The sequence below is a fragment of the Dipodomys spectabilis genome, unplaced genomic scaffold (assembly GCF_019054845.1).
Source record: "Dipodomys spectabilis isolate Male_0828 unplaced genomic scaffold, ASM1905484v1 ptg000210l, whole genome shotgun sequence".
NCBI classification, from domain to species: domain Eukaryota; kingdom Metazoa; phylum Chordata; class Mammalia; order Rodentia; family Heteromyidae; genus Dipodomys; species Dipodomys spectabilis.
In genome coordinates, this window is record NW_024870887.1 from 1,059,049 (window position 1) to 1,085,836 (window position 26,788).

Sequence of the window (26,788 nt, forward strand, 5' to 3'; positions counted from 1 at the left end):
TGAATTTCTTCCACCCAAATGTTTTAACCCGTTCTCCAACTTCTCGTCGTTTTTTTTTTCTTGATCTAAGTCGGAACCACAGAGTCAAAAGAGTATCTTAATACTTTTGGTCTTTCCTGAAGGAGGGAAGAAGTTTGGAGCCCCTTGGAAATCCCATCAATTTGACTCTCTTCCTATTCGCCCCTCTCATCACACACAAAACACAATGTTCTTAGGCACTTATTTTAACGTGCATTGAAAAGAACCCTCTCTGTAGGCCTGTTCAAATGACAAACCTCTGTTCTACACTCACTGTCAACATACTGCTCGTCGTCAGAGCCAGTGGTGGCTGTTAGGCTTCATTACTTGGAAACTTTGGGCCACATCTTGAAGCACCCATGGAGGATTTGAGATCCTCACCAGTCAAGGATACCGATGGCCTTGTCTGTGAGCTAACCTCCTGCAAGAGTAGAGGATGGGGAAATGGAGGAGAAACCCCTCAAGGATCCATTTTGGGTGCCTTTGCTCAGGCAGAAATTTCTCTTCAGACCTTCCACTTCACAGGTCAGAAGTAAATTGAGATGGAATTCTTGGATTCTTGGAACAATGCGGGTTAGAATGACTAGAGAAAAAAAAAACAAACCACAAAGGTTCTTAAACTCCCCTTTGTTCTTCAAACAAATGTTGCCTCTGGCAAATTTCGTTCTAGAGAGTGTTTACCTCTATTGGCTTAGCAAGTCTGAAGGTCCGGTTCCATCTTCAGCTCCATGAATGAATGTATGAATGAGTGAATGAATGAATGAATGCGAAAGCATCTTTCAAGATTCCTGGGTCTGTTTTGAAGGTGAAAGAATTCGCTCCCATCTTCCACAGCACTCATTGCTCAGGGCTGCTTCTGTCTGGGTCCTCAGCTAGTTTTTGTGGGACAGTTGTTTAGTCTTCAGTCAATGGGTGTCCCCAGGGAGCAGTTCTTCGCTTTGAAAAGTGAGAAGTCCGCGCCCTCCCCCCCTCCCCCAACTCAAGTGCACGGAACAGAACTGCTGTGGGATGAGGGAGAGTCAACCTTCACCGGGACCTCCTCGCGCCCCCCGCCCAGCTCCCGGAGCCCACTAGCTGTCAGGTAGGTACCGCTCCCCGGCCTCCGCAGTGCCCTGACTCCCGGCGTCGGGCACGTCTGGCTGAAGCGTGGGTTTAACTGCGGGCTCTCTCCTAGTCTGCTGGGCGTTGATTCCCCCCCCGGAGGTTAGCAAGGAGTAGATGCTAAATAAAGGCGTGCGGCCCAGACGGTGGGCGTCGCGGCGGGGGCGTCCGCACGGCCCCCTCCACCCCAGCCGGTGGGGTCGGGATCTGGGGTCGGGAGAGCCGCCGCGTCAGGGCCCCCCTCCCCGGGCCCCGCCCCGGCCCACCCCACCTTTCCCCGCGGCTCCACCCCGCCGCCCCCTCGCCGGTGGCCCCTCCCCGCGCAGGTCCCGGCTCCAGCCGCACCTCCTCCGGCTCTGCAGTGGCGGCGGCGGCGGGGAGACGAGCCCGGAGCTCCTGCGGGGTCGGGCCGGAGCCGGGGTCGGGGCAGCGGCGAGGACCCCCCCGGAGGCGGGGCCTGCGGGAGCGCGATGGGCGTGGAGATCGAGACCATTTCCCCGGGAGACGGTACCGGGCGGGCGGCGGGGCCGGGGGAGGAGCCCGCGGGCCGGGGTCTGATTCCGAGGTGGCCGGGGTGGGGGTGCCCGAGGGGAGGGGGCGGGATGAGGTCGGGGACCCGCCACGCACACCCCGAGGAGGCTCCTGGGCGCCCCGGAGACCCTCGTCCCCGTCCCCCTTCTGCACCGGCTCACCCAGGGGGACGGCGGCCCGGCCGGGGGTGGGCCGCGGACCCCCCCACTCCCCGTCTCGGGGCCGCCGCCTCCTGCGCTGGAAGCGCTCGGTTATCCGCGGCTGCCGATCTCCCAGGGTCGGATTTCAGCTCCGCGTACCCTGCCTGGCTGAGCGAGCTCTGGAAACCGGGGGTGAGGACGGACCTGCGGGGGGGGGGGGGTTCCTTCGTAACCTGCCCCACCCCGCCAGGCCTCCCGTGGACGGCCTCTCCCCCCGCCGGGGGCTGGGCGCAGACCTTCGGCCCCCGTCCCCGCCCCTGCATCTCCATCCTCCCCGGCGCGCTCCGCCTCCCTGGCCATCCTGTCCACCCGCATGGCCTCCACGGTTACACCTCAAAGCCCAGGCCCGCGACCTGCTGCTCCACCTGCTTGGATGGCCTACGATACCTTAGAGGGAGGAGTCCTAAACAGAACTCTCCCTCTGCCGTGCTCGTCCCCAAGTGCTCCTCCCGGTTCCCGGCTCCGGCTCCGTGTCCAGGGGCCGTGGGCACCTCCTACCTTCCCAAGCCCTTAGGTAACGGGGTGTGAGATGCAAAGGATGGTTACTTCGTGATTCCTTCTGTGGGATTCGATTCGCACTCCCGGTTCCCCATCTCCGCAGGACTTGGTAGGCAAACTTCCGGTTGGGTATTCCTGACACCACCTGCTCCCCCTCCAGGAATTGGAGGTTTCCTGGCTCCAGGCGCCCTCTTTGTTGAAAGGCAGTGGTATCTGGAAGGACCAGCCCCTACCCAGATTGCCCTTGGGGTACACACTTCTTTGTCCACTAAGGATACGTTGACACAGGGGCCAAGATGCATCTTGCAGAGCCTTGAACAATCCCGCCCCCCAGCCTCTGAACTGGCTCCCCAACTTTCAGTCTCATCTCTTCATCCTTGGCCTGGCTGCCACACCTTACTCCCCTCCTCTTCTTGGCAAAGTTACACCCCCCTCCTCCAGCTTCACCAACCTCCCTGAGTGCTGTTAAACACACTACCCATTCAGCAAATATTTATGGAACATGTACTGTGTGCTGGACCCTGGGTTACAGGGTGACACAGGGTTCCCATTCTGGCTGGACTCGGCTTTTTTTCTTTCTTTTTTTTAACCTCTTGGCCTTGCTGTGGATCAGATTCAGGTGTTCTACCACTGAGTCACATCCCTGGCCCTGGATTCTTGGCGGTTGAAAATGTGTTGTGTGTCATGTTCTCTCCCATATTTCATTCCTGTACATCCTCTCTCATCTCCTTTGTCGTTTGAACCATTATGGCTCTGTGATGCTTTTTCACTTGGATGTCCCTTTTCCAGGCTTCTGCCAGCCTTTAAATATTGGCTATGCTGTTTGCCTTACCAAGCTTCCAACATTTATTTATTGTGCCAGTGTTGGGGCTAGAACTCAGGGCCTAAGCACTATCCCTTTGCTGTTTCCTTTCCGGCGTGCTCTCCCACTTGAGCCACAGCTCCACTTCCCCCTGTCCCCTTTTTTGTGACTTGAAGGAAGAGTCTCTACCAAGGCTGCCTGAAGCCTCAGATCTCAGCCTCCTCAGTAGCTAGGAATATAGGCATGAGCTACCGGGGCTCAGCTTCCCTCCATAGCTTTAAATCCCACTCAAATGCGTCCCTTCAGTACAGACTTCTTGTCTTATAAATTCTGATATCTAGTAAGAACTTCATGATTGCCACCTGCATGAATCTGTTCTTCCCCACCAAAGGAAAGAGTCCCACCACAAATCCCTGTGCCTAAACTAGAAACCTAAACATTGTTCTTGGGTTTGTTTTTTTTTTGCCTTTTCCCCCATCCTGAATTCCATCTTCAATCCATTTGTATGTCTGGTTAGCTCCACAACCAAAATACATCACCAATCTAGTCTACTCTCTCTTCTGCCACCATCTTAATTCATGCCATCATTGATTTCTTGTCTGAATTATTGCAACAGATGCCTCGCTGTCCGTCCCACACACAGCAGCCAGAGTGATCTTATAAAATCTTAATTCAGATTATGTCATTCTCTTGCTTACAACCCTCTAGTGGCTGGTTTCCTGTTGCTCGTAGTATTCAATCTGGCACTGTAAGCCCCACTTCTCCTCTTCCTCTCCTTTTCAGTCCCCAAGCCTTCTTTGATTGTGCAAATGTTCCAGTCCTTTCTTCCGTGAGGTCTGTGCACTGGTTCTTCCATCTTCCCTCAAGTCCCAGTTCAAGCATCACCTCCTCTAAAAGCTCCTCCTAGACTGCCTCTTATTTTTTTATCTTTGACTGGTCCTGGGGCTTGTACTAGGGGCCTGGGCCCTGTCCCTGAGCCTCTCTGTGTTCAAGGCTAGAGTTCTACCACTTGAGCCACAGTGCCACTTCCAGGTTTTTGGTGGTTAATTGGAGATATGAGTTTCACAGACTTTCCTGCCCAGGCTGGCTTTGAACTTCCATCCTCCCATCTCAGCCTCCTAAGTAGTAAGTATTACAGGTGTGAGCCATTGGCACCCAGCTGGACTGCCTTTTCTAAAATTACTGGTTCATTGTGTCTTAAAGTCATAGTTATGTTTATTTTGTTTAGAAGACTTATTTTGTTTAGAAGACAATCCACATATGTCTTCTAGAGTTAAGGACTGTTTGTCTCCCTCCATTAAAATGTAAACTCCAGAAGAGCAGGAACTTAATCACTGCTGTGCTTCCTGGGATCAGGCAGGCCTAGGACATAGATGGTACTCAATAAGCAGTTGTAATTGTGTTTATTCATGCTGGAAACAGTGAGGGTTTACATGTTACCATTAACATCTTCTTTCTTCCTCTTTTTGTGCCAGTCCTGGGGCTTAAGTCAGGGACGGGGGCACTGTCCATAAGCTGCTTTGCTCAAGGCTCTGGCACTTGAGTCACAGCTCTTCTTGCTTTTTGGTATTGATAAGTCTCATGGACTTTCCTGCCCGGGATGGCTTTGAATCATGTTACTCAGATCTCAGGCCCCTGAGTTGCTAGGATTATAGGTGTGAGTCACCAATATCTAGCACTAACTTCTTGTTGAATTCATGTGTGTATTTATCTATTGCTTTGTATCTCTGGCTTGACACATGGTAGGATGGTCATGAATGCTTGTGGAGTGGATGAAGGAAGGTAAAAGGAAAAACTTTCTTTCTTTCTTTTCTTTTTGTGGAAACTGGGGAGTTGAGGAAGGCAATGGCATAAAGTTCAGATCCAGACCAGAAAGTGAGGTGACCTGTTCTGGCTCGTACAAGGCACAGAGCAGAAGCAGGGCCACAGGCATCTCCGTGGCAGGGGGGAATGTGGGCCTGAGATCACACTTGAATGTCTCAGGTGAGTTTTTCTAATACCCTACTTCTTCATCTGCCTGGTTTCTCTTTACAGGAAGGACTTTCCCCAAGAAGGGCCAGACATGCGTGGTACACTACACAGGTAGGCCTTCCTCCCTTAGCCCTGCCCCAGACCTACCCCTCCCAAGGCAGGCCTATCCTATAAGCTCCTCTCCAGGCCAGAAGCCCAAGGTGGCCAGATCCCCCTGTGACCAGTCCACTTCTCTCCACCTGCAAAGGCAATCTGTGGTGCCAGCCTCCGGTGGAATCAAACCTGCCACATCCCCCTAACTCACTACAGACAAGGTGGTAAGTGAGGTGTTGTCTGAAGCCTCCTGGTTCTGTCTGATGGTTGGAACTCTTTCTGGAGGCTCAGAAAGCCCCCATCCTCCCTTTTTCTCCTTATAGTGTCATTCCAGAAAAGGAGGTTGGCCTCCTCAAGATTTCCTTTCTCTTCTGAATCAGACTGTTCAGCTGGGTATGGTGGTACACACCTGTAATCCCAGCCCTCGAGAGGCTGAGCAGGAAGACTGCAAATTTGAGGCCACTTGGGGCTACAGAGTGAGACACCATCTCAAAAAGAAAAAAGAAAAGAAGTGAAAAAAAGAAAGGAGAAAAGAAATACACAGTTCAAATTAGCCTACTATTACTGGGCACCATCTGTGCTGGGCTGGTCCTGGGGGCACGAAGATGAGCAAGAGAGATTCCCTACCTACATTGAGGCTGTGGTAGTGGCCAGGGAAGAAACAGACAAGTCACAGGAGGCCCCGGCGAGGGGTGGGGTGACAGCAGAGCTTGCCTTGGAGGCTGCAGGAGCTCAGAGGAGAGCCCCACCACTCTCTATCCCCACTTGGATGCTGTGTATCTAAAGCCAGGTAGGGCAAGAGCCGTTCTAGATGAGCTCTTCAGGACCGCTGGCAGGGAGCTCACAAGCAGATATTTGTTCCAAGAGGTGTGAGGGCTGTGCCTGTGACCCTGCTTCCTAATATGGCAAACTCTTGGGGGGTGATAACTATTTAGCATACAGTAAAGGCAGCTCAATTCCTGAGGTGTATTCAGGTGGGACCATTTTTAGCAGTTCTCTGGGCCAGTGCGAAGCACCGGGTTGGTGCTAGCAGACACTGTGGACATTTCTCAACGGCTGGGTCACCAGTCGCTGATGTCAGTGGGCTGGAGCTGTGTTTTATCTCCCAGTGATGTGGCCTAATTACCATAAGGCCTCTGGGCCTCTGACCTGGGTAATTGATTTATCTGTTCTACATGTTGTGGACAGACCAGTGTTTATCAAGTTACTGAAACCACAGCATCCTTTCGAAAAGTCTTTTCACAATATATGCACAGAGCAGCCAATGTGCCTTAAACACTATCAACTACCAGTGGCTGTGGTTTAGCAAGAGACAGTCTTATCAAACACATCAGGAAACTATATATGGAGCTTCTGGTAAGCTTTTTAAAAATTTGAATACATACGTTGGAAAGTAGAGTACAAAGCCAGGTGCCCATGGCTCATGCCTATAATCCTAGCTACTCGAGAGGCTGAGATCTGAGGATTGAGGTTTGAAGCCAGCCCAGACAGAAAAGTCCGAGAGACTCTTATCTCCAATAAACTACTCAGAAAAAGCCGGAAGTGGCACTGTAGCTCAACTGGTAGAGCGCTAGTCTTGAGCACAAAGAGGCTCAGGAACAGGATTCAGGCTCTGAGTTCAAGCCCCATGACTAGAAAAAAAGAAAAAAAAGTGGAATACATAATTGAAGATGTTCAGGCTCCTGAAATTGTTTGCTGAGTGCTAAGCCTCAAATCCTGGCCTCACCCATACCAGGCAACTGTTCTACCACTAAGCCACACCCCAGCCTCAATGAAGGCTTAAAAACAATTTTGTGCTGGTACTGGGGCTTGAACTCATAGTCATACTTTGTTTTGGTGCTGGTTCTGAGGCTTGAACTCAGGGCCTAGGCACTGTCCCTAAGCTTTTTTTACTCAATGCTAGTGCTTTACCACTTTGAGCTATAGCTTCCTATCTGGCATTTTGGTAGTTAATTGGAGGTAAAAATCTCATGGACTCTGCTGCCCAGGCTGGCTTTAAGTCATGATCCTCAAATCTTCGCTTTCTAAGTAGCTAGGATTACAGGTGTGAGCCACCAGCACTCATCTAGTAATAATACACTCTTGCTTGGCTTTTTTCACTCAAGGCTAGCTTATTACCTGACCCACACTTCCAGTTTGGGCTTTTCACTGGTTAATTGGAGATGAGTCCCATGGACTTTTTTTTTTTTTAACTTAGAGCTTTGCACTTGCTAGCAAGTCTACTACTTAAGCCATGGTTACCAGCCTTTTGGCTTTAGCTTTTTATTCCTTGCAGTAAGGTCTCCTACTCTTACAGTCAGCTTTAGACTGTGATCCTCCTACCTCTACCTCTTGCGTAGCTGAGATCACAGGTATGAACTACCATACTGGGCTGGCCTTTTCTTCTTTTTCTGTGTGTGTGTGTGTGTGTGTGTGTGTGTGCGTGCGTGTGCGTGTGCATGTGTGTGTGTGTGTGTGTGTGGTTCTGGAGCTTTGAATTGAAGGCCTTCACTTGCTATTGACAAGCACCCTATCACTTAGCCATATATCTAGGGTTCTGGGACTTGAACTCAGGGCACTGTCTCTGAGCTTCCTTTTGCTCAAGGCTAATGCTCTACCATTTAAGCCACAGTGCCATTTTTGTTTTTTTCTGGTTATGTGGTACTGAGGAATTGAACCCAGGGTTTCATGCATGCTAGGTGAGCATTCTACCTCACTCTCAGCCCCTCGGCTTTTTTGTCTGTCGTGGGGCTTGAACTCAGAGCCTGGGCATTGTCCCTGAGCTCTTCAGCTCAAGGATAGCACTCTACCACCTGAGCCACAGCACTACTTCCTGTTTTCTGAGTGTATTATTGGAAATAAGAGTCTCACATGCTTTCCTGCTTAGGCTGACTTTGTACCATGATCCTCAGTTCTCAGCCTCCTGAGTAGCTATGATTATATAGGTGAGCCACCAGCACTCAGCTAACCCCTTGGCTTTTTAAGTTTGGATCTCAACATCTTGTGGAGACTAGCCTCAAAATGCAATCTTCCTACCTCTACCTCCTGAGTAGCTGGGATTACACAGGAGTGCACCACTGTGCCTGGCCCTTCGTACAGACTTTATTAGTGGTATTATTTGGATCAAACTCAGAGTTTTTTGCATGCTATGAAAGCACAGTGCCACTGAGCTACATCTCAAGCCTGAAACTTTTATTATTTGTTTTCATAATGTAGACATATGCTTCACCTGGAATTGATTTTTATGTGTGGTTTGGTAGGGAGGAGTACATATTCAGTATAGTTATATAGTTGACACAGAAACATTCATTCAAAAAGTGTCTTTTTTTTCCCTTTTGGTTAGTCATGGAGTTTGAACTCAAGGCCTGAGCGCTGTTCCTGAGCTCTAGTCCCTAGTGCTTTACCACTTTAAGCCATAGCTCCACTTCCAGTTTTCTGGTAGTTAATTGGAGATTAGAATCTCATAGACTTTCCTTCTCCATCTAGCTTCAAACTGTGATCCTCAGGTCTCAGCATCCTAAGTAGCTAGTATTACAGGTGTGAGCTACCAGCACCCAGCTCCCCCACCCCCCAAAAAAAGTCATTATTTGATGACTTTTGCATTTGATGCATTGCAGTAGTATCTTTGCCAAGTGAAGTAACTGTATGTCTGGTCCTGATCATGGACTATGTGGTTTTAGCTGAACTTGCAGTAATAGCTAAATATACACACCCTAAGCTGACTTAGTCACATGAAACCTGAAGATATTGGGGAATGAGAAAGTCTCTCAATGGAGTGTGTGTGTGTGTGTGTGTGTGTGTGTGTGTACACATGTGTGTATTTGTTCAAGTACTTCTCTATGAATGTATGTAGATCTGTGTATCTAAATATTTTCTTAGCATCTGTTTGACCAGCATGGTTTTAATCTTGAGTGTGTATGCATAAGTACATGTGAGCATGCATAATTATCTCTGTTTACTTGAATATCATAGCAACCTGTGTATATGCATGAATTTGCAGTTCATCTTTGTAACATCCATCTGTGTGTATCACTGGGTAGCCAGAGGGTTTTCTCCTTTGCCTCATTTAGAACCCAAGGCAAGAGTCCAATTTATTCTACCCAGAAGGTAGGTAAATATGACTCTTTCTCTAGTACACATTTAAATTGTAGGAATTCAGAAGTGAAATCATAGATGCTCAGACACTAAGCTGGCAGAGTCTTCTATGTTAAATATGGAAAATCAGGCTCAGACCAAGGAAATGGTTGGCCCAGTATCACACAATGAGTAAGTACCAGACTAAAGTCAGAACTCAGTCTCTTAATTTAGATGCCAACTCTTTCTGTGGTCCCCAAATACGTTATGTAGTGGGTCCAGTAGCTGAGGAAGAAGTCATAGAAGAAAATGATAGGATCTTTGAGTGAGAGTCACCATAAGAAGTAAATACAGGAAAGATGCTGTTCGTCCTTGGGCACTCGACTGACACACACACATGACTAGGCATCTGTAGCTAGAGAGCAATAGATGCTCCACACTGCTGGGAGACAACAGCTGGGAATCCTGAGGTCAAACAGGCATTGTGTGATCCTCTTAGCCACCTCACAGGTCCTTTGGGCAGTGACTTTTGGGCTTTGTATTTTGGGGAAAACTTAGGTGAAGACTCAACATCAAGCTGGAATACTTCGTGGGAAAAATACAGGGAGGAAGTAGCTAAAAAAGTGCAGAGGAACTTGAGAAAGGTGTGATCTAAATAGGATACAGGGGAGGAGAAATCGTAGAGAGGGCTTAGACAGGCAGTAGCCAGACTGGGAAGTGCCTTTATGGAATGTAAACATTTGCATTCTACCCTGAGGGTTTACGAAAGTGTTTTAAGCAGGGGTAGTAATACTATCAGGTCTATGTTTAAAAGAAAAAAAAAATCCATTGGGTTTTACAGTGGAAGTTTTCCCTGCCCACAGGTAAGAAAATACGTTGGTAACTTGGTAAGACTGAAGAGTGATGGTTGTAAGTGGTTCAGTTATGAGCAACAAGAAGTGTTTGAGTCTTATTCTCATCTGGTAGCCAGTGGAGAAACAAGGCAGATTCCAAGGAGATAAGAGTTAGCGGTAGGTGGTGGGGATTGTTGAGTTTTCTTGCTTGGACAATTAATACTGCAGATGGAAACCGTCAGGAAGAAGAGAAAGTTTGTGCAGAAAAGGAATTCCATTTTAGACACGTTTGATCTCAGCATGTTAACTCATAGCCATATCTCTCTCCTACCCTATTCTTGCTTCAACAGGAATGCTCCAAAATGGGAAGAAATTTGATTCATCCAGAGACAGAAACAAACCTTTCAAGTTCAGAATTGGCAAACAGGAAGTTATTAAAGGTTTTGAAGAGGGTGCAGCCCAGGTAGGATGAGTATACTAACTCAAGTTTAAGGGGGCTGGGAAGGTGGCTCAGTGGTAGAGCTCTTGCCTTGCATGCGTGAGGCCCTGGGTTCAACTCCTCAGCACCACATAAACAAAAAGAAAAAAGCCAGAAGTGGTGCTGTGGCTCAAGTGGTAGAGCACTAGCCTTGAGCTGAAGAGCTGAGGGACAGCGCCCAGGCCCAGAGTTCAGGCCCCACGACTAGACCCAAAAAAAAAAAAAAGAAGTTTAAGGATGGGCTGGGAAGGTGGCTCAGTGGTAGAGTGCTTGCCTTGCATGCCTGAGGCCCTGGATTCGATTCCTCAGCACCACATAAGCAAAAAGAAAAAAGCCGTTAGTGGCGCTGTGGCTCAAGTGGTAGAGCGCTAGCCTTGAGCTGAAGAGCTGAGGGACAGCGCCCAGGCCCAGAGTTCAGGCCTCCACGACCAGACCCCCCCCCCAAAAAAAAAAAAAAAAAAGTTTAAGGAGTTGGGAACTTGGGATCAGTTCTTTGCCTTCCACCTTCATACTACCATTGCTTTGACTCTACTGCCAGGGCAGTGCCACCTAGTGTTTACTATTGGTTCTGTCCTCCCCTACTAGTTTCCATAACCTTGTAAATTCCTTTGGGCCCTGGGGGCTTCTCATACCAGGCACTTCTCCCTAGGCTAGCTCTGAGCTACTGAGAAGGCCAACCAGCTTCTGGCCCAAGACAGCAGAATTAGAGTGGGATAGGCCAAGAAATACTTTCAACTTTTTTTGAAATAGTTTCAGCCGGAAGTGGCGCTGTGGCTCAAGTGGTAGAGCGCTCGCCTTGAGCTGAAGAGCACAGGGACAGCGCCCAGGCCCAGAGTTCAAGCCCCATGACAGGCGAAAATAAATACATACATACATACAATAAAATAAAACTGTTATTAAAAAAATAGTTTCAGCCTTAAAAATAAATTGCAGGGGCTGGGAAGGTGGCTCAGTGGTAGAGCACTTGCCTTGCATGCATGAGGCCCTGGGGTCGATTCCTCAGCACCACATAAGCAAAAAAGAAAAGAAAAAAGCCGGAAGTGGCGCTGTGGCTCAAGTGGTAGAGCGCTAGCTAGCCTTGAGCTGAAGAGCTGAGGGACAGCACCCAGACCCAGAGTTCAAGCCCCATGACCGGACCCAAAAAAATAAAAAATAAAAATAAATAAATAAATTGCAGCTGGGAGCCAGTGACTCACACCTGTAATCCCAGCTACTCAGGAGCCTGAGATGAGGATCTTGATTCAAAGCCAGCCTAAGCCAGAAAGTCCATGAGACTCTTATGTCCAATTAACCACCAGAAAACCTGAAGTGGTGCTGTGGCTCAAGTGATAGAATGCTTGCCTTGAGTTGAAGAGCTGAGGGACAGTGCCCCGGCTCAGAGTTCAAGCCCCACCACCGACCAAAGAAAAAAATTACAAAAATAGTACGAAGAACCTAGCTTTCCCAAATGTTAACATCTTATTTAACCATAATACAATATGTTACCATTTTTTAACTTGTAATACACTAAATCAAACCCAGAATATGAACATCGAAAGAATGAATAATTCAAATTTTTGAATTATTTGAAATTCAAAAATTGACTTTCAAATGTCATCAATTGTCTCACCAATGCGGAGTTAATTGTACCTTTTAGTCAGTACTGAGGCTTAAACTCCGGATTTAGTATTTTCCCTTGGATTTTTTGCTCAAGGCTAGCACTGTCATTTGAGCCACAACTCCAGCTAGGCTTTTTGCTGGTTAGAGATAAGAATCTCACAGCTTTTTCTCCCTAGGCTGGCTTCGAACTACAATCCTGAGATCTCAGCCTCCTGAGTATTTAGGATTATAAATGTGAGCCACCAGCACCTGGCTCCTGCTGTGATGAGCCCTAGTTCACACATCCTTCCTTGGTCTGTCTGTGGATCATAAGACACTCCATCCAAGCTGTTCTCTTAAGCCCTCACCATTTTGCTGTGACCTCTAGTCCCTGAACTTCTTTAATGAACTTCTCCCCCTTTTTTGGGGGGGGGGGCAGTCGTGGGCTTGAACTATGGGCCTGGGCCCTGTCCCTGAGCTCTTCAGCTCAAGGCAAGAGCTCTTACCACTTGAGCCACCGTACCACTTCCAGTTTTCTGGTGGTTAACTGGAGATAAAAGTCTCACAGACTTTCCTGCCCAGGCTGGCTTTGAACCGCAATCCTCGATTTCAGCCTCATTAGTAGTTAGGATTACAGGCCTGAGCCACCGGTGCCTGGCTCCTCTCTCCTTTTAACTATGTCAGAATGTTGTTTATACAATTCCTCCTGGCTTCTTTGGAAGAGTGAGGAGCAGTTATGATTAAGTTGAAGTGTCTGGCCACACTCTAATTGGATAACCAGCAATGCTTGTTGAATGAATTTGAGACTACTTGGTCAAGTCAAGAATCAAGACACTGTATCCTCTCTCGCTTTATTTTTGTGCCAGTCCTGGGGCTTGAACTCAAGACCTAGATGCTGTTCCTGAGCTTCTTTGCTCAAGGCTAACTAGTGCTCTACCACTTGAGTTACAATTCTGCTTCCAGCTTTTTTTTTTTTTTTGTATTTAGCTGTAGATAAGACTCTCATGGACTTTCCTATTCCGGCTGGCTTTGAACTGTGGTCCTAAGTAGCTAGAATTACCCGCTGGCAAGTCTCTATTTTGAGGCAAAACCTACATTTGTTAGGGCTGTTAACATAATTTTATCATGCCACATATAAAATTCATCTCAGGTCTTCAGATGAAGACCTGAAGATGGTTTGGTTAAAAAAAAAATGCCATAGTTATCTCACTTTTTTCTTTTAAATCAAGCTGGGTCCTCTTTCTCCTCTCCCCATCTGCCCCCATCCCTGCTAGATGAGCTTGGGGCAGAGGGCGAAGCTGACCTGCACTCCTGATGTGGCGTATGGAGCCACGGGCCATCCTGGTGTCATCCCTCCAAATGCCACCCTCATCTTTGACGTGGAGCTGCTCAACTTAGAGTGAAGGCAGGAAGGAAGTCGAGGTGGCTGGACATGGCTGCTGCTCACCTTCCTAGCCGGCTCTGCCACTGGGAAGGCTCCTCCCGCATGGGGCTCTTGATCAGTGTGCACTGTTCTGCACAGCCATTCTCTGCCAAGTTGCTCTGTATTGTTTGTCATTGTTCATGTGCATCTTTGCTTGAGAAAACTTTGATTGCAGATCAAATAATGTCAGGTTGTGCATTTAGTGTGATGCATGTAGTAGCCATTTCTGACCACAGATTTGTTTGCACAATCTAAAATGCCTTACCTTCACTTAAGCCAGATACACAAGGTGCTCAGACATGCAATGTACATGGTATACACAGAGGGACTTGAGCCAGTTACCTTTGCTGTCACTTCCTCTGATAAATTTTGTTGGCTGCTCACTTAAAGTCCTCTTTGGAGCTGTGTAAAATAAAGACTCTGTGCTTGCCATCTTCCTGTCCATCTTTCTTGTAGGTAGGAAGTTCTCTGAGGACCACATAAGCCAATTTCTCTTGGGGAAGAGTGGGAAAGGAGACTTCTTAGTGACTAGAATAATAATAAATCTTATAGCGATGATGTGAGCATTATTTATGCTGGATTGTTTTAATATACTGTTATTGATTGTGCTTGCTAGCACTTTCTGCCACTCGAGCCTGTCTTCACCCTTTTTGCATTTTAGTTAATTTTTATGACTGTGCCAGCCTCAGACTGCATGTCTCCCACATGTACCACCATACCTAGCTCTATAGTTTTCTCTTTCAGTCGGTCATGGGGCTTGAACTCTGGGCCTGGGCAATGTCCCTCAGCTCTTCAGCTCAAGGCTAGCACTCTACCACTTGAGCCACAGCGCCACTTCCAGTTTTCTGGTGGTTTATTGGAGATAAGTCTCACAAACTTTCCTGCATGGGCTGGCTTTGAGCAGCGACCTTCAGATCTCAGGCTCCTGAGTAGCTAGGATTACAGGCATGAGCCACCAGTTCCCACATCTTATTCTTCTAACTGAAACTTTTCACACGAAGCCTCTTCTGTATTACAAATACAAGTATGGGATTTGAACTCATGTGGTCCTGCAGTTCCTTATCTGGCTGGACCTCAGTCAGTGAGAGGCCTGAGCATCTCTAACCCAGACCAGAGAATATGCACATCTGAGCAAACTCACACTGGGAAGATACGTTTGAAAAAAATGTATGGTTCTGAACTGAGCTTGTTTTTACGCATACTGCTTAGTTTCATCTAGATTTGTTCTCACTTACCTTGGAGAATTATTTCTGAGAATACATGATTCTGAATTTGTTGCCACATGTACTGCCTCTTTCTGTTTTAGGGTAGGGTGATACTAGATTTAAACCCAGGCAGAGGGACTCTAACACTGAGCTATCCCTCCAACCATCCACTTCTTTTATTGAGACAAAGTCTCACTATATTACCCATGCTGGTCTTCCCAATTCATAGCTTCAAGTGATCCTCCTGTTTCAGCCTGCTGAGTAACTGAGTCTACAGGTATGCCACCATGCCTGGCTATTTATTTTCAGAATGTTTCCTGTAACTCATTGGAATCCCCAGGTAGGTTTAAAAATCAGTTCTTATTGGTGTTATTGGTATATAGGTCAGAGGAACTTGGGACAAAATAACTAAGATTTTTTTTTTAATTGGCATAGGACAAAACTTTTTTTTTTTAAACCATTCCTGAGGCTTGAACTCAAGGCCTGGGCACTGTCTCTGAGCTTCTTTTGCTCAATGCTAATACTCTACCACTTGAGCCACTTCTGGCTTTTTCTGTTAATGTGGTACTGAGGAATTGAACCCAGGGCTTTATGCATAATAGGCAAGCACTTTACCACTAAGCCACATTCCCAGCCCCAGGATAAACTCCTAGCCATCAATAGTCAGTGATGACTTGGAGATGTTTTAATATTAATATTAATACTGGAGATATTTTAATAACAGTGTTATGTTTCCTTCAAAGATCTACTGATATATATCACATATAGGATATAGGGCCATGTAATCTTGGCTACTTCATCCATTTCTTATCTCCAAGAGCATCATGATTGAATTTTTCAGCTGAGGACTGAGGAGGAGATGAAGAGGCACTATTTTAGGATGGAGAACATTAAATGCAAAGTAGCCTACTTTTAATCCCTCACAGTCCCTATGATCTATTCCACCATGGAACAGTGCAGTCAGAGGGCACAGCGCCTATTCCTTTCTGGGGTGTTCCCTTGGTGCCTGCTTTCTTTGATGATCCAACTACCTGTAATGATTTCTCAGTAGCCTGTATAAAGGTATAGCCATATTTTCTGCTGTGACACCAATGAGATAACAAAATGACATCAAGGACTAATTCAGGTGTCCACCATAGGGCATAGTATATAGAGTATTTATACCATAGGTGGCAAAAGAAGAAACCTTTAAAAAAAAACAACCCTAGAAAATACAAACGATTGGCTATTCCTACTACTAGCACCTGGAGATGATGTGCTAAGCTTTGCAGGCAAAATGAGAAATCAACTGTTTATCGGAGCTTTTAAAAGATGATACAAACAAGCATTGGTAGCTCCTGCCTGTAATCCTAGCTACTCAGAAGCTGAGACCTCAGGATCAAAGTCTGAAGACAGTCTGAGCACAAGTCTTTGATACTCCTCTCCAATGAACCAGCAAAAAGCCTAATTGGAGGTGTGGCCCAATGTGCTGAATGAAAAAGCCAAGTGAGAGAGTCCAAGGCCTTGCAATCAAATTCTAGTATTGGCCCCTACACACACAAAAGATAGATACTGGGGTGTGGCTCAAGTGGCAGAGACCTTGCTTAGAAGGGTAGCTCTGGAGATCAACCTATAGTACCATAAAAAGAAATGAATGCTCATTTTAGTAGCATACATACTAAAAGATGGCCATGAACATTAGGACGGAATATGCTGTTTGAACACTGTCTTGTAAAATGCACTAAAAGCTGGAAAGGAAGAGAGCATTTCTGAGATCTAGGTTCCCAGTCGCTTCCAAACTGCCGAAGAATCTCTATTCCTACAAGTCCTTAGAAACTCGAAATTAAACCTAGACAGAAGTAAGGCAGCTCAGGCAGTCACTAATCTGTTCACTGCTAACCTTTTCACTGGGAAAACTGAGCTTTGGATGCTGAATGCAGAGGACAGCCTCAGCATCTCAGCGCAGCTCCTCAGGAGCTCAGTATCTGCCCAGAGTAAAAGTTCTTGAAACTGCACTGCATAATTTCCAAACAGAAGGAAGTTGCTAACAGAACTTGCTAACAGAAGAAATTTCCCACTTGCATTAACATCACTAGATGCAAGTAAGTTTGTCACTAAGACAAATTATACTCTAAGTACAGTTGTCCTCTGACAGAAGAAATTCCTTTTTTATTTTCATAAGCAGAAGTCATACCATGCTTTACAAAATTAATAAGGAGTTGATAAAAAAACATTCACAAGAAAAATTACCAACGTGGCTCTTTTTATCTGCCCTTCTTAGACATACCTTAGAAGTGGCTTTCTTCTCTTTCAGTGCTTTCAAAAACTCATAATTAATAAGTCAATTATTTCCTTTTCAACAGTGAGCTTTAGAAAGATAACACAAGTATAAATAAGCTTATTTTCTTAAAGTAATGGTAGATTTCAAAGCTAAAAACATTTAAAAGTAGAATAAATGTTCTTTGTCCATTTAAATGATTCAGTGCATATCCCCTTAAAACTTATTTTAGGTTCAGGTTATTCAGAAAACACTTAGTCCATGTTTTTCCATTTGGCTCATGCCTAAACTATAAAAAGAAAATTATAGCTATCACCTCCCAAGCTGCTAAGCTATAATGAATGTGGTAATAACTATACTATTTCCAAGTCATAGGAACTTAAGATTGTAGAATGAACATTAAATGTTTTATGGCAAAGTTATACTAAGAGTTACTGTCCGAAATATAGATGCTTAATAATAAAAAGGAAAGGCTATAAAAATGCAATATCAGACACTTAACAAACAACACCATTACACAGGCAGCCTACTCTTTATAAGTGTGTTATCACCTGAATAGCTGTTCTGTTTTTGTTTTTTTGTAGCGCTGAGCACTGATCTGTGGGCCTCAGGTTTGCGAGGCAGGCACTCTACCACTTGAGCCACCTCACCAGCTCCTGAATGGCCATTTCTCTAAAGGACCAGTGTTTTTTTTTGGGGGGGGGGGGGTCCGGTCGTGGGGCCTGACCTCTGGGCCTGGGCGCAGTCCCTCAGCTCTTCAGCTCAAGGCTAGCACTCTACCACTTGAGCCACAGCGCCACTTCCGGCTTTTTTCTTTTTGCTTATGTGGTGCCGAGGAATCGAACCCAGGGCCTCAAGCATGCAAGGCAAGAGCTCTACCACTGAGCCACCTTCTCAGCCCCTAAAGGACCAGTGTTCTAAGGACAAGGGGATCCATACTGGCGAAGGTATCTGGGTCAGGACTAACGATTGTTATGAAAGCATTTCATTCAGCCACCATGATGTACTACTGTTTCTTCATTGCCACCATGCAGCTACCAACATTGTTAGAAAGAGTTCATTATTGATAGACATTCAATAAATGACAAGTTCCTTTGATAACTAAGCATTAAGAAAATAAAAAGCAACCAGGCATGGTTGATATAACTGTAATCCTAGCACCGAGTAGGCTGAGACAGAAGGAATGTAAGTTTAAGAGAATCCTGGGCAACACAGGGAGATGCTGTCTCAACCTCTCCTCCCAATTTTTTTTTTTTTTGGGTCAAGTCATGGTGCCTGAACTCTTGGCCTGGGTGCTGTCCCTCAGCTCTTCAGCTCAAGGCTAGCGCTCTACCACTTGAGCCACAGTGCCACTTCCGGCTTTTTTCTTTTTGCTTATGTGGTGCTGAGGAATCGAACCCAGGGCCTCAGGCATGCAAGGCAAGCGCTCTACCACTGAGCTACCTTCCCAGCCCCCTCCTCCCAATTTTTTTAAGACCCCTATTTTCAAGTCAGGTATGGTGGAATATGCCTATAATCCCGACCCTTAGGACATGGAGGCAGGAGGATCTCAAGTTGCAGGCAAGCCTGAGCTACAAGTCTTTTTTTTTTTTTCTGTGTACATTTTTTTTTTATTGTGAAAATACTTTACAGAGGGGTTACAATTACATGGGCAAGATAATGAGTACATTTCTTATCAAGCATTGTAGCCTCCTCCTTTGTTTCCCCTTCCCATCCCATCCTCCCTCTGTCCCCCCATAGCCCTCCCCCCCCCACCGAAGTTGTAAAGTCCATTTTCGACATAACGACTTGTACATCTCATTGTTGCAATGGGTCCACCTGTATCCCTATTTAAGCGATTTGTTTTCTCCCTTCCCCTCCACAAATTATAACATCAAATCCAGTGAAAGCAGGGGTTATACCGTGGGGGAGGGACATATAAAGCAACAAAGAAATAATCTTATGTGTTAGAAACAATCCCATGAAAGAAAAAAACTATGTCTTTTTATATGATTCACCTGTTTCGTTTTAAGCAACAAAGAAATAATCTTATAAATGTGTTAGAAACAATCACATGAAAGAAAAAAAACAATGTCTTTTTATATGACTCACCTGTTTTGTTTTTTGTAGTATTAAGTGGGAGGAGAGGGGGCTGGGAAGGTGGCTCAGTGGTAGAGCGCTTGCCTTGCATGCCTGAGGCCCTGGGTTCGATTCCTCAGCACCACATAAGCAGGAAAAAAAAAAAAAGCCGGAAGTGGTGCTGTGGCTCAAGTGAGTGCTAGCCTTGAGCTGAAGAGCTGAGGGACAGTGCCCAGACCCAGAGTTCAGGCCCCACAACCGGACTCACTAAATAAATCAAATAAATGGGAAGAGAAAGTTCAAAACACATGTTTTACAAAAAACTACAAGTTTTATTAACATATTTTAACATGTATCAAAGATCCAAGCAAGTCATTTTAAATCTCAAGAAACAACAATATTCAGTATTAATTACAAAGGAAAAAATGGTAGTGGTGGTCACTCATAGGTGTTAGTCCAAAATGAAAATGTGAGAAACTTTTATTTTGGTGGATCTGTGTTGATGCCATATTTCTCCTTGAGAAGCTTCAACTGTTCCTCCTTTTTCTTGGTGTCCATCTTCTGAAATGCCTGGATAGGGGGAAAGCATGGAATTTTAGGTATCAACCTTCAGCTAAATGCATTAGTCAAGAAGAGAACCCATAGCACATATTTCCCACCATGGTCCAGTTTTATGCTCATTCTCAAATGCGCTCTCCATATGATGAGAACTTTGCTCACCAAACTTACCCTGTTGGCATTATAGTACAAAACCACAAGATATCTGTTACAAACGTTGAATCCTGACAGGTGGTCACATGCATTCTTGGCATCAAAAATATCTTCATAGACTACATAGGCTGTTCCTCTAGTTTCAGGTGTGTTTCCCCTGCAGAGGTAAATCACATATAATTAAAATACATGCATACCTAAACACTTGCCATTATGGGCAAGTCTGTGAGACTCCAGCTTCAATTAACCAGAAAAGTGCTGGAATTGTGGCTGAAGAGATACAGTGCCCAGTGGTTCAAGCCCCAGTACTGGCACACACACACCCAAAAAAATGGGGGAGAGGGAGAGAAGGATGAAAGAGAGACAAGAAGAAAGGAAAGGAAGACTTATCTCTAATTTTGCAGTAATGTTATAATCTTCACATTCACTGATTTAGACTCTCCCATCTCTTATACTAAGAACAATGTTTCTGTCTTAAATTGGAAAAGTGCAGTACTCAGGAGTGATGGTTCTTATTAATAAGCAAGAGAAGTTCTTGTTTCAAAATAATTTTATTTTTTTTCTGCTTCACCTTAATTTAATACAGATTCAAAATCCTCTATATAAAATACTTGGGCCAGAAGTATTTAAGATTTTGGATTTTAGAATATTTGTAATGACTTTACTATTTGAGCATTCGCAATACAAAAATAGAAATGTTCAAATACAAACTTTTACAGTGCTGTGGTGGCTAACGTTCAGATTTGGAGTATTTTGGATTTTCAGGATTAAAGATGCTCAACTTGGTTGCATGTAATTTTAAAACTCAGAAGAGGATCTGGGTGCTGGTGACTCATGCTTGTAATCCTAGCTACTCAAGAGGCTGAGATCTGAGGATCCTGGTTCAAAGCCAGCCTGGGCAGGAAAGTCCATGAGACTCTTATCTCCAATTTATCACCAGAAAACCAGAAATGGCACTGTGGCTCAAGTGGTAGAGGACTAGCTTGAGCTGAAGAGCTCAGGGACAGTGCCCAGGCCCTGAATTCAAGACCCACAACCGGAAAAAAAAAATCAGAAGAGGGCTGGGAATGTGACTTAGTGGTACAGTGCTTGCCTATCATGCATGAAGTTCTGGCTTTGATTCCTCAGTATTACATAAGCAGAAAAAGCCAGAAGTGGAACTGTGCCTCATTTGGTAGAGTGCTAGCCTTGAGCAAAATAAGCTCAGAGACAGTGGCCAGGCCCGGAATTCAAGCCCCAGAACTGGCAAAAAAAAAAAAAAACAATCAGAGGAGGTAACAGTATGAAAAAGCTTTAAAAAGTACGAACTACAGCCATTGGCTGTAATCCTAGCTATTTAGAAGGCTGAGATATAGGGGCTGGGAAGATGGCTCAGTGGTAGAGCGCTTACCTTGCATGCATGAGCCCCTGGGTTTGATTCCTCGGCACCACATAAGCAAAATGAAAAAAGCCGGAAGTGGCGCTGTGGCTCAAGTGGTAGAGCTCTAGCCTTGAGCTGAAGAGCTGAGGGACAGCGCCCAGGTCCAGAGTTCAGGCCCCACGATGGGACCCCTCCTCCTCCCCCCCCCCACAAAAAAAAAAAAAAGAAGACTGAGAGATAAGGATCACCATTCAAAGCCAGCCCAGGCAGAAAAAATCTGTGAGACTCTTAAGACTCATATCCCCAATTAACTACCACCAAAAGCTAGTTATGTTGTGGTTCAAATGGTAGTGTGCTAGCCTTGAGCACAAAAGCACAGGGATAGCGTCCATCCCTGAGTTTAAACCCCAAGACCCATAGGCAGGCACAGGCAAGGGCACATGCACGCACATGCGCGCGCGCCCGTGCACACACACACACACACAAAAGCAAAAACGTGTCTGCTACATGTCAGATGAGCAATTGTTCTGCCAGAGTGATGAAGTTTTAGCAACCAAAAGAAAATCTCTCAGTACTAGGAAAATTGGGAGGGCTAGTTACCATAGTTTGTGGGTACCAAATATGCAATAGAGCTTGATCATAATGAAGGAACAGAAAAAATGGCTATCAATCTATAATATGAGTAAGACCTAAGTTCCTGTAACCCAGACTTCTATATAAAAGCCGACATAACATTCTTCTTAAGTGACAGTGCTACAACAGTGACAAAGGCAAGTACCACCCATTTCTTCAAGGATCTATGTTGAAATAAGAGGAAGACATTATATAAATGGGAAAAACAGACTGAAAGAAGTCAGCTAGGGAAGTTGAAGAAAGCCTCTCTAAAAGGGCAACGCTAAAGCTGAGACTGGAGGAAGAAGCTTTAGGTAGAAGCTTTAGAAGCAAAGCTTCTCTAAACGCTTCTTGAATTACTTTAGTACTTGTTTTTGTTTGTTTGTTTTTCTCTTCTTTTTTGTGGTCCCAAGGAGCCTGTAACCTCTGTATGCTTGACACGCACACTACCACTGAACTATATCCTTAGGCCTTTTTATTTCATTTTAAGACAAGGTCTCCCTAACTTGCCCAATCTGGCCTCGATTTTTTTTTTTTTTGGCCAGTCTTGGGGCTTGAACTCTGGGCCTGGACTTTGTCCCTGAGCCTCTTTGTGCTCAAGGTTAGCACTCTACCATGTGAGCCACAGCACCACTTCTGACCTTTTCTGTTCATGTGGTACTGAGGAATCCAACCCAGGGCTTCATCCATGCTAGGCAAACACTCTACCACTAAGCTAACTTCCTAACCCTGGCCTCAAATTTTTGACCTTCCTGATGTAACCTTTCCCAACTGGCTGGGATCACAGGTGTAAATCGCCCCATGTAACTCCTTGTGGTGGGTTCTGCAGCACTCTCTATCCATTGATTTAATGAACTAATCACAACCATATTACATTTTCTTCATTGTTCACTTATTTATGTATGTTGAGTGCTTACCACAAAGGCATGACAACAAGTTGTTGACATGAAGCAGAAAGAATACATAGTATTCATCCTGAGAGCTCACATACTTCTGGGAAAGATGAATCCATGGACAATGGCAAAATCATACATTAACTAGTAAAAAATGGACATAGGAGGGGCTATAGGGTCAGGAGAGGGGTGGAAAGCGCCCACAGGAATGGAAGACTCAAAAGACTTTCACAGACTTTGTTCAATTTGATTCAAACTAAGAGTCTTCAGAGAGCTCAGGTAGGGTAAGTATTCTTCTCATTTTCATGAAACTAACAAGTGCTCAGCTGGTACTTGAACCCAAGTCGAACAACTAATTCAGTAAATTTATCACGCCACTTCCACTATTAAGAGTCGCAGGTGAAGAAAGAAAACCAAAAGGGCTAGACAACTTAGCACAGGGCTAAAATAAAATCTTGGCCTTAAGACAGGGATCTTCTGTATATGATTTTGTAAGATTACCCTCTGACCCTAGAACAGGGTTTCTCAACCTACAGGGCATGTATCCCCTGAAATATGAGCTAAATGTTGTGTGTGTTCTTCTGTAGAGAGCGTCCACAACCCTTACCAGGTACTCTGAGGACTGATACTCCCTATAAAGGATTACAACACTTTCTTTTTCATCCCATTCAAGTATTAATGCTGATATATTTCCAGCTCTTGATTTACTTTCAGAAGAAAAAGAAAATCCTTTGGATGTAAAAAATGTATTAAGGAAGAAACATTGTATGTGGGCGACAGTGGTTCACGCCTGTAATCCTAGCTAAGATCAGGAGGCTAGGATGTGAGGATCTCAGTTTGAAGTCACCCTGGGCAGAAAAGTCCTTGAGACACTTATCAACAATTAACCCCCTACCTCCCCCCAAAAAAGATGGAGAGGAGCTGTAACTTAATTGGTAGAGCACTAGCCTTGAGCATAAAAACTCAAGGACAGTACCCAGGTCCTGAGTTCAAGCTTCAGGACTAGCGCAGGGAAACAAGACAAGACAAGACAAAACAAAACCCTATGACTAAAAATAAAAGCTTTAAAATACTTTCAAAGGATTCTTAGTGGCAAAAGCTATGAAACTATGTAGTAAAGAGGTTCAATTTATAGCCAGAAGAATTTATCACTAAACACCATGTGAACTAGCACTTTTAATCTTTGTGCCTTGGTATATTCACCTGTAAAATAGATATAAGACAGATTATGCCATCATTATCATTAAATGATATTTCAGAAGTCCAAGAAAGACTTACACTCTGATTTGACGAATAGGTCCATATTTCCCAAAGATATCATACATTTCTTCAGCTGTGATTTTGTATGGCAAATTTCTTATATACAAAATCCGATTTACTTCAGGCGGAAGGCGAATCTAAAATGAGAAAGATGTACAGTCATTACACTGAGGGACAGAAGTGGTACCACTTAAAAAAAAAAAAAAAAAAACAAGCAAGTCAGGAGCCAGTGGCTCACACCTGTAATCCCAGCCACTTAAAGAGGCCGAAATCTAAGGATCAAGATTCAAAGCCAGGATCAAGATTCAAAGCCAGTCCAGGCAGAAAAATCCACGAGAACCTTTTTTTTTTTTTTTTTTGGTCGGTTGTGGGGCTTGAACTCTGGGCCTGGGCGCTGTCCCTGAGCTCTTCAGCTCAAGGCTAACGCTCTACCACTTGAGCCACAGCGCCACTTCCAGTTTTCTGGTGGTTTATTGGAGATAAGCATCTCATGGACTTTCCTGCCCAGACTGTCTTTGAACTATGATCCTCAGATAGATCTCAGCCTCCTGAGTAGCTAGGATTACAGGCATGAGCCACCGGCGCCCGGTTTCTAAATGCTTTTTAAATGTAATACACTGGGCTAAGCATTAGGAAAACATAATAAAGAAAAAACACAAGGTTTTTGTCTCTTAATTTAACAGTATTCTCTATTTACTTATCGAGACTTGTTCCTTTTTTTCTTTTTTAGTCAAGAATGTAGAAGAAAGAAGTCTTATTTTACTTCATTGACACTAAAACCTAAGCTTCCACTCCAGCCCTTGAAGTGTTTTTATTTACTAAGAACTTTTCATTGCAGTGTTCAACACTCAAACTTCTCTGTGGCTTCTTACACTGTTGACTGCTCTCTTCTAAACACCCTATTTCCTCCTAATTCTATTTCTTCTCTGTCTTTGACATTAAATGATACTGTTCTACAGAGCTTCATCATTACTTCCTGACTCTTTACACTGTCCTTGGTCTAAGTCGATCACTCTCAAAGCAAGATCTCCCATCAAGATCTCATTTTTGTTTTCCTTATTAACACATTCAATTACATATATTTGTTAGTAGCTATTTATTACATTGACTTTTGGCATAAATATTTTGTAGTGCAAGAATAAGGTACTCATTCCACTCCTTCAAACTAATAGTGGTGACAAATAATAAGTGATTAATTAAAATAAAATTTAAGCTTAAGTTTAAAGAGACAGCATCACTAGACAATCACAATATACGTCCTTGGTAATTTTGTTTTCTTTCTCTTTTTTTATTTTTTATTTTTTTTACTATTTTTTTGGGGAGGGGTCCGGTCGTGGGGCCTGAACTCTGGGCCTGGGCGCTGTCCCTCAGCTCTTCAGCTCAAGGCTAGCGCTCTACCACTTGAGCCACAGTGCCACTTCCGGCTTTTTTCTTATGTGGTGCTGAGGAATCGAACCCAGGGCCTCAGGCATGGAAGGCAAGCGCTCTACCACTGAGCCACCTTCCCAGCCCTTGTTTTCTTATTCTGTGAAACTTACCACTCTTTCTCCTCTGGCCTAAAAACTCACCACCATCACTCTATTTAACATCTGAATGTTTAACTCTTATCTGCCCAAACTACATTCATCTATATCCACCCACTTTCCTTGTATTATTCCACCTACTGTTCATCTACTCAAAACTTTCACTCTGGAATTTAAGCCGTATTTCTTTCATGTTTTCTCCCAATTTATGGGCAGCCTCATTGGTGTACAAATAAATACACTTTAGATTATACATCTTGAGGAAAAAAAAGCCAACCATCACCCAATTTCTCTTTTCCCGATAGAAAAACTTTTCAAAAGGGCTTGCTACTGTCTTCACTTTCTCAATTTCAGTGGAATCTTCTCATCCTACTGCAACCAAGTTTTCATCCACTGAAATGATTACAAGAACCATGAAGGTCATCAAAGACCCCCATCTCAACATTACTGTGGTCTGTTATCTGCATTCATCTTGTTATGAGTCTTACAGTTGTGGACTCGGCTCGAAATTTTCATTTTTAGAAAGTCTCCATAGCACTCTAATTCAAACACTAGAATGTACTCGGAACTTTCTGCTTTATTCATTCCTGTATACCCAATACCTAAAGCTGACTGATATAATAGTAGATGACCAACAAAATAAGCGATGAATTGCTTCCCGTGTGGGAATTCAGACGCACAGCAGACCCTCAAATGTTACTTTCGGATTAATACATGCATGAAAAAGCCCCATCGCGTTCGCAGGTGAGGGGACGCAGTGAACTACGGTCGCTTATTGAGGACGAGGCTGAGGGGATCATCCTGACACCAGTCGTGGGTGCGAGACGAGCAGCAGGGGCCGCGACTACCACGGTCGCTGGCCCCGGGGGAGCCACAGCACGGCCTAAAGGGGCGGGCGGCACTGTGGCTGCGAGCGGGACCGGGCAGCCCCTCCGACGGGCCGGAAGCTGGGCGCCCTGGCCCTGAGGACCGAGGCCGGAAGGCCGATACTCCAGCCGCGAAGTCGTCCCTCCCCTCCGCAGAAGGCGCGGCACTTACGTTCGCCCTCTTGGCCGCTTGCATCGCCATCCTGGCGGGCTGAGGAGGTTACAGCACCAAGAACAGAAACGCGCAGGGGACCGGGAGAGGACCCGCTGGACTTCGAGCCCAGCCCGGTATCAACCGCAGAACATCAACATCCAGCGCAACCGGAAGCTCTTGCGGCGCGGCCGGAAGATCGCCGTCCCACGCCAAGACGTGCCTACGTAATATCCGGTCTCGACCATAAAGACCCGAAGCCAAAGGCGCCGGAGAGCGAAGTCAAAAAGCAGAGGCCAAGGCACTTCCGGAT

The 26,788-nt window shown here is 45.3% G+C and overlaps 2 protein-coding genes across 3 annotated transcripts; one reads left to right on the forward strand and one right to left on the reverse strand.

Annotated features, from left to right (window-relative positions):
• Positions 1–1,481: 1,481 nt before the first annotated feature.
• Fkbp1b (FKBP prolyl isomerase 1B) lies at positions 1,482–26,311 on the forward strand. 2 transcript variants are annotated; one of them, XM_042696745.1, is made up of 4 exons: positions 1,482–1,626; positions 5,185–5,232; positions 10,451–10,563; positions 25,764–26,311. In XM_042696745.1, the coding sequence occupies exons 1-4, from the start codon at positions 1,590–1,592 to the stop codon at positions 26,106–26,108; spliced, it is 543 nt and encodes a 180-aa protein (XP_042552679.1). In that variant the 5' UTR covers positions 1,482–1,589; the 3' UTR covers positions 26,109–26,311. The 2 variants fall into 2 exon arrangements, with proteins under 2 accessions (XP_042552679.1, XP_042552681.1); XM_042696747.1 differs by lacking the exon at positions 25,764–26,311 and adding an exon at positions 13,431–14,060.
• On the reverse strand, positions 19,419–26,661 carry Sf3b6 (splicing factor 3b subunit 6). Its single transcript, XM_042696750.1, has 4 exons — positions 26,497–26,661; positions 23,954–24,072; positions 19,829–19,967; positions 19,419–19,669 (listed from the first exon to the last, which is right to left on the reverse strand). The coding sequence occupies exons 1-4, from the start codon at positions 26,524–26,526 to the stop codon at positions 19,580–19,582; spliced, it is 378 nt and encodes a 125-aa protein (XP_042552684.1). The 5' UTR covers positions 26,527–26,661; the 3' UTR covers positions 19,419–19,579.
• Between the last annotated feature and the right edge of the window lie 127 nt (positions 26,662–26,788).

Excerpts from the sequence above, each read along its gene's own strand:
- Fkbp1b (XM_042696745.1), top strand. The coding sequence starts at position 1,590 with ATGGGCGTGGAGATCGAGACCATTTCCCCGGGAGACG. Across the intron at positions 1,627-5,184 it reads GACCATTTCCCCGGGAGACG|GAAGGACTTTCCCCAAGAAG; the intron begins GTACCGGGCGGG and ends TTCTCTTTACAG. Across the intron at positions 5,233-10,450 it reads ATGCGTGGTACACTACACAG|GAATGCTCCAAAATGGGAAG; the intron begins GTAGGCCTTCCT and ends TTGCTTCAACAG.
- Sf3b6 (XM_042696750.1), bottom strand. The coding sequence starts at position 26,526 with ATGGCGATGCAAGCGGCCAAGAGGGCGAAC. Across the intron at positions 24,073-26,496 it reads AAGCGGCCAAGAGGGCGAAC|ATTCGCCTTCCGCCTGAAGT; the intron begins GTAAGTGCCGCG and ends TTCTCATTTTAG. Across the intron at positions 19,968-23,953 it reads CCTATTCGTCAAATCAGAGT|GGGAAACACACCTGAAACTA; the intron begins GTAAGTCTTTCT and ends TTACCTCTGCAG.